A 13,237-nucleotide genomic window follows, 5' to 3' on the forward strand; every position below is an offset into this window, starting at 1 on the left:
TGCATATGCATATGCATAGGGTGGTAAAGGGCCCAACATTTTGAACTAGAAAATCTAAGGATCGGGTCCTAAAAAGCCGGACTCTAAACATAATTATTTTTGAACTAAAAATTTTAAGGATTTTATTGGACTGTGAAGAGGCCATTAGGGCCATGGCCCATTACCACCCCTACATATGCATCATGCATGTCCTCAAACTTTGACCACAACATGATGACGACCAGCCGTACGTCGACATTATTTATAGACTTTTTTTTCTTATTTATACTATGCCGTACTGCAAGGTCAGGACGACGGAGCTGCAGCGCGGTGGTCAGTGGACGGAACGGACGGCGTGCGGCGGCGCCGATGAGCGGACAGGACGAGGTTGGGGGCCGGGAAAACGTACGGGGAATCAGGGTTCACCAAACCGTCGGTAGACCGGTTACCGGTCAAACCGGTTCGGACCGGTTTCGGTTTGGTTCGGTATGAAATCGGTCCAAATTCAAAATTTAAATTTGAATTCAAAAAAATGAAAAATTTTAAAAAATTTCTAAAAATACTTCAAGATGCGACGAATCTAATGGTGTCAATTTTTTTTCAAAATTCGTTCATTTAGTATAGTTTGCGGGGATTTGAAGTTAAATAAAAAAACGTGCATACAAAAGTATACAAATACAATGTAAAAGTAGTATAAAAGAGGGTTAGAGGGTTCATTTAAACTAAAATATGTTATACAAATATTTATTTAGTATACTTTGCGGGTATTTGAATTTAAACCAAAAAAGAAAAAAAATTAATCCTGACGGTCTAACCGGCCGGTATACCGGTACGAACCGGTTGAACTGCGTCATTTGAATTCAAATTTGAATTTGACCGATTTCTACCGGTAACCGGTCAAACTGGTCCGATAAACCGGAACCGGAGGTCGGCGATTACCGCTAACCGGTCAGATATTTTAACCCTGACGGGGATACCATGATGCTGTCGAGACACGACCGTTCCGGCCGGCAGGCGGCAGCACCCTTGCAACGGGATGAAGAAATTCTGAAATCTCTTTGGATTTATTGCAGCACCCTTGCAACCACACACGAATACACGATTGCCTAGGCGAAACATGCCAACTCAATATCGATACACAATAAAGATGGTTCGGCCCGAAATAAAATATTTTTAAAATGCTCGCAATAGATTGGGGTTGGGCATAAGGAAAAATAAGAAAAGCCTAGAATGGTATTTTTGGAGGAAATCTCTGTTAAACAAACCTCATGGTTCCAGTGCACTGCATAATTTTGCACTTTACACCTTGGTTTTTTTACTTCATTTGAGGAATTCGAGTTTCTTGCAGAAAGGCACTCGGGGAATGGGGTTTTAGCTACAACTTAGAAATCAAATATTACTTATCGATAAATCATCCCACTGTATTTCAGTATTCAGGACAGTTTATTTCTGATTTTTATTTTATGCATTCAAATATGCATGATTACAGTAATTTAACTTCCAATCATAACCATCATGTAGAAATGTCTAACCTACTGTATGATCGACTACACAGGATTATAGGAAGGAAGAGTTATCGATGTATGAACGATAACAAAAAAAATAAGCATGAGATTGATAGGATGGCTCCATTCCTTTTTGAATGTAGTATCTTGCGAACATCATTTGATCTGTAGTTCTGTACTGTCACACCCCAAAACTTCAATTTTGGGTTGTGAATATCTTTTTAAATAAAATTATCCATCTTCTACATATTTCGAGAATTTTTTGGCAATTATTCTCATTTTCTCTAGTTCTAAATTCATTTAATGGAAAGTTCTAAAATCTTTTCCACAAGATTCAAGTATTTTATTTGGACTTCTCGTGTCTCAAAATATCTCCAGGATTTTTCTTGGAATTCTTGGGAATTTTTTTGAATATATTTCTCATGAATTAAAATATTTATCTAGACTTTTCTAGATTTATTTTAAGCCTGAAAATATATTCTGACTGATTCAAATCCTTTCCCTTATCTTCCCGATCTGGATTCAACTGGTTTTTCCTCCATCGAGTTTACTGAATCTCTAACCTTTCACCTCGATCAAATGATGCCTGAAACGATGCTGCATGGATCATTTTCGGTGTTGTTCTAACAATGCTAAGTTATCGTAACCGCTAACGATCTTGACCGATCTCTCGCTTTTCTGTTTCGTTCTCTCGAACAGCCCGTTCACCTCCGACTAGGACCATCGCTCTAAAGCCGTAGACCAAATCAATCTACCTCAAGTGCCTAGCCTTTTTCCCTCTCTGTTTATTTTTCTCATTGTGACCAGCTTTCTATGCATAGGCCTAAATTAATCTTGCCCACTTGGATGTCGTCCCTTCTGTCCCTTTTCCTTCTCTCCGTGGTCAATTTCTTTTTCCATCTTCTTTTTACAGGCCTGCAAGATGTTCGAGCCCAACTAGCCGAACCCGTTTCATGGAGTCGAGCCCGACTCGACCACGGGACGCACACCAGGCCTCCCCGTCGACTCCCTGCTGCCGACGCCCCTCTGCATAACCCTACGCATCCTCCTCTCTCGTCGTGTTCGCGTGGCACAAGGGGCCCTGCCTAGGTTGCCCACGTGCCCCACTGCAACCCTGCACCACCGCACCACGCATACAAAAAAAAAGGGGCAAAGAGACCAGCCTTGCATGCATGCCCACGTCCCACCCAGCGCCGTCACCAGGAGGCCATCGCCCTTCTGCACAGCGCCGCCAGCTAGTTCTACTCGAACAGAAACAAGCCATCGCCGGCCACCGCTGCAGTATCTCGCCAAAGCAAGCGCCACCGCCCAGGAAGCAGGAACAGAAGCCATCACCTGTCGTGCCGTGTCGGAACGTCGTCACCCACGGAACAGATCGCCGCCGCTGCCGTCGGCCTCGATTCCGGCCATCCCGAGGACCCCCGCCGCCGGTTAGCCCTGAACGAGTTTCCCTCATCTTCCTCTGTCTTTTCCCCATCTCACAATGATCTCTCGTGCTCTTGAATGCCAGCAAAGGAAAGCCCCAGCAGCCACCGGGAACATCGCGAGTCTCCTTGCGCCGCTTGTGCCGCCACCAGATGCGTCAGATCCAGCGCCGCGCTGCCGGCCCTGCGTGCCCTCGACTCCACGCCCTAATGTCGCCGCCGCAAGCTTGCAGTCAACCGGTGCTCGCCGCTGATTTGCCACGTTCGTTGGCCGCCGGACCAATCCAGCACCACCACGACGACTCCCTCGTCGAGACGAACCTGTTTTGCCGGTCTTGGTCGGCCCTTCATCGCCGGCCGCCGCCGCCGCCCACGGTGCTGCCGCAGCTAAACCGTTTCCTCGTGACCACCACTCCGACTCGGTAGCATCTCGGTGAGAACCCCTCCATGACTTTCTCTTCCTCTATTTTGTCTCTCCATGTTCGTTGTTGCCGCTGCTTTTGGTAGTCGAGCAGTCATGCGTGCCTTGGCTTGCTGGGTAGCCCCTCTGCCCACGCTGGCTATCACGCACACCAGGTGTAACAATTAGGTGTTAATCATTCCATAATTTAGTTAATCATGGTCATTAGTCCCAGTTCATGCGACAAACCACAAAACCAAAACTTTGCTTGGTAGCCCGGGCCAGATCGGTCTGACTGGTCGGAGCAACCGGTCTGACCGGTTGAGCTGATTTCAACCGTTTTGGGCCCCACAATATTTAAACCACACACTCTCTCTCACTCCTACTCTCTCACCGTCAGCTCTCTCTCTCTCACTCTCTCTCGAGCTCATCCCGCCCCAAACCCTAAACTCCCCAAATCCTCCCTTTTAACTTGATTTCAAGGCCAAGGAAGGATCAAACCGGCGTGGGGAAGCTTCTTCTTCGCGATTCTCTCCTTGGAGGAGCCGTGGATCCAAGTTATTCATGGGGAAAGGATTCATCCAAGGTATTTTAGCTAGGAGTGGATCGATTTCCTTTTCTAGATGATCTTAGGTGATTTCCTCTGGTCAAAAACGTCCAAATGCACCCCCTGAACTAGTTCCTAGAAGGGTTTTAGAATTGGTGGGCGGATTTCACCGCGACATGGATTCTAGGTGCTGGTCTGGGTAGGACCGGTCTGACCGGTCGGATGGACCGGTCTCACCGGTAGATTGGTTAGGTTATATGGGACCGATCTGACCGGTCGGGTGTACCGGTCTGACCGGTCGGGTGTACCGGTCTGACCGGTATAGCAGGGGCTGAGCAGGGTTAAATCAGTGGTAGTTAGTGCGTGTAGTAGAAATTAGTTTAGTTATGGGTTACTTGTTACTTTTATAAATCATGCATGCATTCTGATACCACATGCATATGCACACGTGTAGCAGCCGCGGCGGAGGAGGTCGTATACGAGGTGGTTGCGGAGCCACAGGAGTCGCAGGGGCAAGCCCCACAGCAGGAGGTTCGTGAGGAGTCGGCCCAAGGCCCAGCTGACCCTAGTGCTTAGCAGCAGACTCAAAGCAAGCCCCGATGCACAAACTACTAATTTAAATTTATGATATCTATATATGTATCTATTACTTGTGCATTAAGTTTTAGGAGTTGTTTGGAACCCTAGTTGCATGATCCCTAGATTCCCTTGAGTTATACTAGTATGTATGGGATGATAGAAATGCTATGCTTAATAGATCCCGGTAGAAGTCGAGTGATTCTAGTCACTCGCGAGATATATGATACCTCTATATTTTGGATATATGGAATATTGTATTATGCGGGAAAGGAAAAGAATTTGGAGATCGGGTGGGGAAAGGTTAGCCCCGTCTGTGTCGGTTAAGGACCGTCCGTTGTCTGGCCCTGTGATCGAGTTTGAATTGTACTAACTGCATGCCGAGAGTAGGAGGTAGTCGAAACCGGTAAGCCGAGTACTGCTTTGCTTCGAAAGTACAGGAACCCGCACCCAACTCCTAGGGTAGTCGAGTGGCCGCGGAGAAAGGGGTTGCGTATGTTTACTTTTAGTGGTCTCACGTAGGGCTCGGCTGACTATATGTCATTGGGCTGGTTCCTGGTTCCTGTAGTTCGAGGCGGGAAGGGGAAATGTTGGTGCGTGGGGTCCGACGGGGCTGTTGCGTGCCGTGTTGGTTAGGTTCACCTTGCAAGGTTAAATCGGATCGATTCACCGTCAGTCGCTCTCGGTTATGAGCACCTTGATCGCAGCACCGCATCGTAGTAATGTTATGGAATTTAAGTGATGGTTGGAGCTGATTATCTTGATTTAATATTCAATGTTGCTATGATTGCTTAGAGGATGCAAACACTAGTTGATGATTTAAATATATAGAATTTGGGGCTAAAATTGAGAAAATAAGGATTCACTCTAGAATTTGGATGCAAACACTAGTTGATACCACTTTTTCTCCTAAACATATTGTGGTATTATTATTTCTAATATCATTTCATTGTTAAGTATTACATGGACACTACAGATTGATATCATATTAATAACTAGCTTTGTATTGCTTCCATGGTATAGTATTTAATTATCAAATTATTACTATGCCATTATACCGCAGTATGAAATTAGATTATTAAAGTGATATATTACTTTCTAATGTGCACATGTCTTTCTAATGATTTATCCTTGTACCATCATCTCACATGCAATATCTAAAATACTCTTCTCGTCGGAGGAGATTTACCTAAACCTTTATATCTTCCTCATTTTAAGTCTGAATTTAATGTTTCCTACGCTCTTGTGATAGTAGCTTCTAGCCCTATCCTATAGTGTTCTTGTAATACTTTTCTTCTACTTAGTGCTCTTTTCTTAGTTGTGTTTGTTTTACTTGTTTCTTGTATGTTTGTCCCGATGCTTGTCGCGAGTAGAAAGGAACGCAGTTCGAGAGCTATAAAGATGAAGAGTTGCAAGAGCAAGAGTTGAAGACTCTGAGCAATTATTATCTAGATTTAAGGTAAGTATATTCCTTGATCATATTTGGTCCTAATAATATTTACTTTATGCTTGCATGCATTAAATTGATGGGTACCTATTATCATGTTTGTTTATCCATGTCCTTGAATAGCCGGGTTTCTTTTATAAAATCTTTTGGGTAGTTTGCTTAGCTGCTGAACAATGGTTATGGGTGGTTTACAACAATAATTCTTGAGACAGGATACTATACTTGATAACTTTTTGGAACAATTTGATGAAGAATTTGTGAACTTGATTAAAATCAATCATGCAGCGACCACCCGGGAAAATAGCGCAACCACAAAGACTACATGGCTCTGGTCTTGGCTGATTAATTAGATTTCTCTAACTTGTTAGTAGCTTACCGAAAGGCGCAAGAGGGGGACTAGGTTTAAGAGGGGTACTCGGCCTGCCAAAGGGGTTGGTACGCCTACGGGGTACACTCGCTTTGGGGGAGGGTGCACTCGCCTAGCGGCTGAAACTTTAGCGGGCTACTACTTGTTAGGGAGTCTTTATAAAGACCTCGTAGTGTCCCTATGCACTCACACCTAAGGAAGTATGGTATTGTGCCTAGCTAGCACAACATGGTTGGGTCCAAAGTTCTTTTGAACTTTTACGCGACTTGTGGGTAAAGTGTGCAACCTCTGCAGAGTGAAAACTGATATATCAGCCGTGCTCATGGTTAAGAGCGGCTCGGACCCTCACATGTCTACTTAATTGAAATCATAACTTTAATTCAGTTGTTTAATGTTCCAAGTTGATATATGATAATGTTATCAATTTCTTTTTCATAAATATGGGATGGTTTCATTCATAAATAGTAATTAGACTTTAATGCTCAACTGTTAATTAAAATGCTTACCGCTTTATTCAGCCAGCCTATATCCTTGCTTTAAGTCTTTCATGTCATTTATTTCCAATGTACTTGCTGAGTACGACATGTACTCACTCTTGCTATACCAACACTGCTCAGAGAAGAAAGTTGCAATGAAGTTGAAGATATTGTTGTGTTCTAGGCGTACGCAACCCCCGGTCGATTACCTGGTGTGGAGCCTTCGTTTCCAGGAGAAGTTGTACATCTCTGATAGTCGGTTAGTGTTGTAAGTCTCTTTTACATGACATTGTTGCTCATTATTCCATTATGACATCACTATATGTACGGAACTTGTTTCTGACATACATATAGTTATGCATTCGGTTTTCTTTTTAAAAACCGGGTGTGACATGTACCTTAGTACCTAGTGCGTATCTATACTGGATGTATGGTTCCTCATAGTGACTTGATATCTAAACTCTGTGCTAAATCGTCTAGCGGAACCTAGTGACAAGACTGTTCTGAAATTGAGAAGATTAACTTGCTATAACTTGGATGATCTGACTTGGGCGATGATCTCTCTTCTCAAAATCTTTCCTGAAGCAGATTTTGGTACACTGTCCACAAACGTAACCTTCCTCAGCCTCTTGTAGTATGTGACCTGAAATGTAGTTCACGAAAATATCATTACAGTGTTAGAAGTGCCACATTCAGATGATGTGGGGGTACACAACAACAATCAGTTAATGGAGGGTAAAGAACATCGTCCATTCAGGAATTATATATATTTCATTCTAGTGGGAGAGATATTGTAATATTTTTATAGAGTTAAACTAGTTGCTGGTCACAATTAAGCCAGGCTTCTAACCAGCCTTACCTGCTTTTCGATAAATTTCTGGACATCAACTTCGGACAGTGAACTCTTAGGTGATCGAACAACATAGGCAATGGGAACTTCCCCTGCTTCAGGATCAGGATACCTGGGCAAAAGGAGACTTCCATAATAAGAGACAAGTAAACAACAAAATTGAAGACTTTTTTTATCCTTAAGCAGCTATAAACAATAGAATCTAAGATTTTTAGCTTACGGGATGACAACAGCATCAAGAATTTCTGCATGAGACAGGAGCAATCCTTCAAGCTCAGCAGGAGCAATCTGCCAGTGAATAAAGAAAGATATAAACTTCCTTAAATGATAAAATTAATATGTTACAAAAGATATAAGAAGTTTCACTGAAGGTTGACGGTTTGACCAAATGTACCTCATACAGTTAAATGTTTTTATAATTAAAAATGTGATATCTTCTCAAGTTGTTCGTTTATTATTACATCCTTTTGTTGACTTATTCAACTCGTCTTGAGCTTACCATGCTTGAGTTTGCTCTTTTTTTTATAAAACTTCTCTTTAGGCCATGGTTCTACTGAAAGAGTGAGCCTACCGACATTCTGTTTCACTTGAGATTTCCATCAGTTACAAATATTCCTAAAGTAGTACTACCCTGTTTGTTTCCAGAAGGATGTCATATACTCATATAGATGTAATGAAACTCCTGATATTTTGACAACAAGAATAAAGAAACATTGTTTAAATCTTTTGTTGATACCGAGCTATATATGTAGATGTCATGCGAATGTTTCTATGGTGTATGATATTTCAATAATGCTTACAACGGACACATGGCATGAGTACAACAGACTTAGAACAATGGGCCAAAATTCGGTATAAGGAAATTTTAATTTTCCCTTGCATAATTATAAAAAGGACTTACTAATACTGAAAAGTAGTTTCAGAAAATAAATGAATGTCTTTACCTGGAAGCCTTTGTACTTGATCAGCTCTTTAAGCCTGTCGACAACATAAAGCTGGCCTCTTTCATCAAAGTATCCAAGGTCACCGGTATGCAACCACCCTTGTTTGATTGTGAATTCAGTAGCTTGCACATTGTTGAAATATCCTATATATGCGCAAACAAGTAAGGAGAAACTCTGACAAGGTGTTTTGGCCAGTTCCCGGTGAACAACAATGTAGATACAGTAACTCATGTCAGACAAGTTTGTAGGTAAAGTATCTTGATATAAAAGCTACTTGTCCTTGTTAAACATGCCAATTACTACCCATTGATACAGAAAGCCAAATTTCTCCTCACATTATGCTAATTTACCTCGCATTATGTTTGGTCCACGAAGACAGATTTCTCCTAGTTGATTCGGAGGGAGATGCTTCATTGTCTTCACATCGACAATCTTTGCTTCAACTCCAGTGACAAGAGCTCCAGTTGAACCAAACTGACGGGTACGTCCTTTTCGTGGGTACTCCAACGATATGATCCCACAAGTTTCAGTCATACCATAACCCTGCAAGAGGTCGCATCATGACCCATGATACAAAAGTATTGCCGCTATGTCATGAAAAAAGTGCTCTGCTAGCTTAGGCGTCTAAACTGTCTTACTGTTACAAGAGTATGAAACACTGCCGGTGTACTAATGCAAAGTTTTAAATTTAAGAATTTTACTAAATTTAAGAATTTTACTAAATTTAAAACTGCACAGTTCCAAATGCTCGGTCACCTGGATAATCTCGGCGTTGGGGAATTTTTCGGCCACAGCCTCCATGACGTCCTTGCCGAGCGGCGCGGCGCCGGAGCCGATGCACCTAAGCGAGCTGAGGTCGTACCTGCCGCCGCTCCCGTGCTTTGCGAGCGCGATCATCACCGGCGGCGCACAGAAGAGGTACGTGACACGGTGCCGCTCCACGGCGGCAAGCACGGCGTCCACGTCGAAGCGGGCCATCACGACGACGGTGTTGCCACGCTGCAGCTGCCCGAGCGTGACCACGGACATGCCGAAGATGTGGAACATGGGCAGGAAGCAGAGGAAGACGTTCCGCCCCTCGCCGAGCTGGTCCTGGTCCGACGTCACCATCGTCGCCGCCGCGATGAAGTTGCGGTGCGTGAGCACGACGCCCTTGCTCTCCCCCGTCGTGCCCGACGAGTAGAACAGCGCCGCCGTGTCGCTCTGCCGCGTCGGAGGGCGGCGGTACTCCGTCTCCTGGACCCCGGCGATGAGGTCCGAGTAGAGGGTCACGTCAGGCAGGGACGCGCCGTCGCTGTCCAGGAGGATGGTGGGGAGGCGGAGGTCTGCGATCTTGGGCAGGAGCTCGGAGACGGTGACGACGAGCTTGGCGCGGGCGTCGGCGGCCTGCTTGGCGATCTCCCGCGGGGTGTAGAGCGGGTTGGCCGTGGTGGTGACGGCGCCGAGCGCGGTGACGGCGAGGAAGCAGACCGGGTAGAACACGCAGTTGGGCGCGAGGAGGAGCACGGCGTCGCCGCGGCGGACGCGCGCGCGGGAGGACAGCGCCGCGGCCGTGGCGAGCACCGCGGAGCGGAGGGCCTCGAAGGTGAGCGCGCGGCCCGTCGCGGCGTCCACGAGCGCCAGCGCGGAGGGGCACGCTGCGGCGCGACGGAGGACGAGGTCGGATATGGAGAGCTCCGGATCGGCGGCGATGGGCGCCACCGGTCGCGGCGAGCGGTAGATGCCGTCGGAGCCGTAGACCGCAGCCGGCGACGCCGTGCCCGCCATGGTTGCCTGCCTCTGTCTTGGTGTGCTGCGACAAGAGAGAGTGTGGGGATGGAGCTCCGGTTTGCCTTCCTTCCTCTCCTGATCTTATTGGTCTGTGACTGACGCTAAACGGTCATATGGTCAGAAAAGGACAGCGAGATCTACGGTCTGTTCTATGCAATTTGGCAATTAACTTTGTCTTACGTGTTTTATTTGTGAGAAGTACAATAAGATAGTAACATTATTGTTAAACAATGATTTCTATTCCCTCCATTGTAAATCGTAGTGCATTCTAAGTTTATCCTATGTCAAACTGCTCTAATTTTTACGAAGTTTTTAGAAAAATGTAGTAATAACATCTATAGTATCGAAACAAATGCACTATAAGAACATATTTCACGGTGAATTTAATAAAACAAATTAGATGTAGCAAGTATTTATGGTTGTTCCTATGAACTTAGTAAAGTTAAGGAAGTTTGAATTTGGACAAATCTAAAGCGAGCTATAATTTGGACAAATCTTAAAGGTTTTGTTTGGGTATATGAAATGTTATTGATAGTTGAAGTTCATTTGGCCCTTTCTTCTACCATAATATATGTTATCTTGTTCTTTGAATGTGGCTAAGCCTTATTTCTATTTCATAGCAATGAAAAAAGCCTTCTGCAAAAAAATATAGTTTATTTTAGTTTTGTCCTAAATCAAACTTATTTAACTTTCATAAAAAAATTATAGAAAAAATCACCATCCACAAAGATGTTGATGTAAGCAGCTAAACTTTTTGCAGAACAGGAGAAAAAAAAAGGTAGAAGATATGCAGTGCCACATTACATATATGATGAATCATCATCCCGTTCAAGGGAGTACCATCGGTCCAATTCTAATACAACGTAGTTGAGCATGCCAGCTTAGCAGTAATGAAAAAAGAGTTACATCTGATCATAGGTAAGGTTAAAACAACAATGATATGCTCTGCCCTGTATCCAGGAAATGGAGATAAAGCTTAAATAAAAAAAACATCTCCTATGAATTTGTAGCAATGAAAAGTTCTCAGTATGAAGTAACAAATATATGCCATCTGGACTGAAAAATGCATCCAGAGGTCATCAGGAAGTTAGACAACAGGCTACCGATAGGACCTGTTTTTACGATTAGGACTTCAGCTTTTGCTTCACATTCTCATCCTTGCATCGCCGCTGATCAGCAATCATTGACTCAAAAACATCCAGGAGATCATCCAATCCCTTTGAATCCTCTCCCAGTTTCCTCATGGCAACAACTATGCTCTCAATAGTAGACAAGCACCCAGCCCTTGGCTCATGCCTCACCTCACTATACAAGCTAACCCTATCTGACTCCAGCTTCACATGCGGCAGAAGTTGTAACCATGGATTCTCATGGTACATCCTTTGTGCCTTTGCCCAAGTGCCATCCAGCACAATCAAATGCTGTACCTGACAACCTGAAGCATCAACGCTGATTGCCCGCTGGCACGGAAATAGCAGAGCTGATTTTGGCGGTATGGTGATTGAGAATTCCTCAAACTCTGTTACTTCCCCAGTGAGTTTACATTTCTTCTTTTGTACCTTTGTCACAACAAAACCATTTGAGACAGCTGCTTCACCAAGCGGGCCTCTTGATAACCATCTGATTTTTGGTTTCACACCACGCTCAATATCAATCCTTAGTTCCTTGTCTGTGAATGCAATAGTGCACTTATCCATGCTTTTCCTGGTCCAATCTTGCCCAATATCAGTACCAACTTCAATTTTTTCTACACCTATACCGTTGCAATCATTGGACATCCTATGAACTTCTGAGCCATTTGCTACTACAGAAAGATGCAAATTACCATTTACCTTAGATGTCACCCCCACCTCACTTCGATGATTGGTTTCACCTTTAACGGAATCAACAGCAGAGTTCCCTATCTGGTTTGCAGCAGAGCTAGGCCTTTCAAGATCTGCAGGTTGTCCATCACTCTTCATCTTCTCGAATCCATTGTGGGCACAATCAGGAGAATCAACCTCTCCTACGAAATCACAGAAGATCCCGTCATGGCCGTCCCCAAGATTCAAAGTGTCCCTTGTAGCACTACCACCAAAATTGACGTCTTCCACACCCAAATCACCAGAGGGTTTCAACCACGGCTCCTCAAAATCGCAGCTCGCACCAACTTGTCCATCTGATTTCCCACAAGCCCCATCACGAGGAAATGCAAGATTTCCGGAACGGGCGGTTAAAGGACCGCCTCCAGGACCCGACGCCGTGGCGCCGCCGGCTTCGAGCGTGGTGAGGATGAAGTGGGCGCGGTGGTTGACGTCGGTGACCTGGGCGACGGCGAGGTTGCGGAGGCCGAGGCGCGCGACGCGGGTGGAGTTGAGCGGGTGGTGGGCCTCCATCGCGTGCTGCAGCACGGTGACGCCGACGGCGGTGTCCACCGGCGGGGAGCGGAGGCGGCCGCAGAGGCAGAGGCGCAGGGGCTTCGCGCAGACGCCGCACATGGGACGGCGCTGGCCGGGCTCCCGCCGGGGCGCGTCACTCTGGCTCGCCGCCGCCATGGGTGGGCTGAAGGGGACAGGCGGCGGCCGCCCGGGTGAGGAGAGGTGTCGGCGCTTTGTTGTGGGTTTGGGCGCTTGGCCGAGTTTAGGGTTTTGGAGCCTCAAAGATACAGTATTGGGGAATGTTTTTGTTTGGATTTATGAAAGATTTGGAAAGCAAGGAAATTCAAATTTGTATGATTTGGCTCTCCTAAAAAAATGAAAGATAGTTATATGCTTATATTTTTATTCTTAATATTTGGAAGATAGTAAATAAAACAAATAATGCTCCTATAGATCTCATAACTTTATCTGATCATAGACTTGAGTAAATATGCAAAGGAAAAAGTCTATGTAACCCCTTCCTCCCCCACTATTTAAGTTGGACTACTTTCACTCCCAAACTATAAAATTGAATATTCTACCCCTGAACTTTCTA

General features: G+C 45.0%; 2 protein-coding genes across 2 annotated transcripts; both read right to left on the minus strand.

The window, feature by feature from the left end:
* Window positions 1–6,947: 6,947 nt before the first annotated feature.
* LOC120650517 (4-coumarate--CoA ligase-like 1) lies at window positions 6,948–10,922 on the minus strand. Its single transcript, XM_039927668.1, has 6 exons — window positions 9,272–10,922; window positions 8,866–9,058; window positions 8,516–8,658; window positions 7,792–7,859; window positions 7,581–7,683; window positions 6,948–7,364 (listed from the first exon to the last, which is right to left on the minus strand). The coding sequence occupies exons 1-6, from the start codon at window positions 10,280–10,282 to the stop codon at window positions 7,248–7,250; spliced, it is 1,635 nt and encodes a 544-aa protein (XP_039783602.1). The 5' UTR covers window positions 10,283–10,922; the 3' UTR covers window positions 6,948–7,247.
* A 144-nt stretch (window positions 10,923–11,066) lies between these two features.
* Window positions 11,067–12,897, minus strand: LOC120650518. Its single transcript, XM_039927670.1, has one exon. It carries the CDS (start codon window positions 12,817–12,819, stop codon window positions 11,410–11,412), a length of 1,410 nt encoding a protein of 469 aa, XP_039783604.1. The 5' UTR covers window positions 12,820–12,897; the 3' UTR covers window positions 11,067–11,409.
* Between the last annotated feature and the right edge of the window lie 340 nt (window positions 12,898–13,237).

This window comes from Panicum virgatum, chromosome 9K (genome assembly GCF_016808335.1).
Source record: "Panicum virgatum strain AP13 chromosome 9K, P.virgatum_v5, whole genome shotgun sequence".
Taxonomy (NCBI): domain Eukaryota; kingdom Viridiplantae; phylum Streptophyta; class Magnoliopsida; order Poales; family Poaceae; genus Panicum; species Panicum virgatum.

What these genes read in the sequence shown, in the direction of transcription:
- LOC120650517 (XM_039927668.1), bottom strand. Translation starts at nt 10,282, where the DNA reads ATGGCGGGCACGGCGTCGCCGGCTGCGGTCTACGGCTCCGACGGCATC. An exon ending in CCAACGCCGAGATTATCCAG is followed by an intron (nt 9,059 to 9,271) that starts GTGACCGAGCAT and finishes GACCTCTTGCAG; the next exon opens with GGTTATGGTATGACTGAAAC. An exon ending in CTTGATGCTGTTGTCATCCC is followed by an intron (nt 7,684 to 7,791) that starts GTAAGCTAAAAA and finishes CCTTTTGCCCAG; the next exon opens with GTATCCTGATCCTGAAGCAG.
- LOC120650518 (XM_039927670.1), bottom strand. Translation starts at nt 12,819, where the DNA reads ATGGCGGCGGCGAGCCAGAGTGACGCGCCCCGGCGGGAGCCCGGCCAG.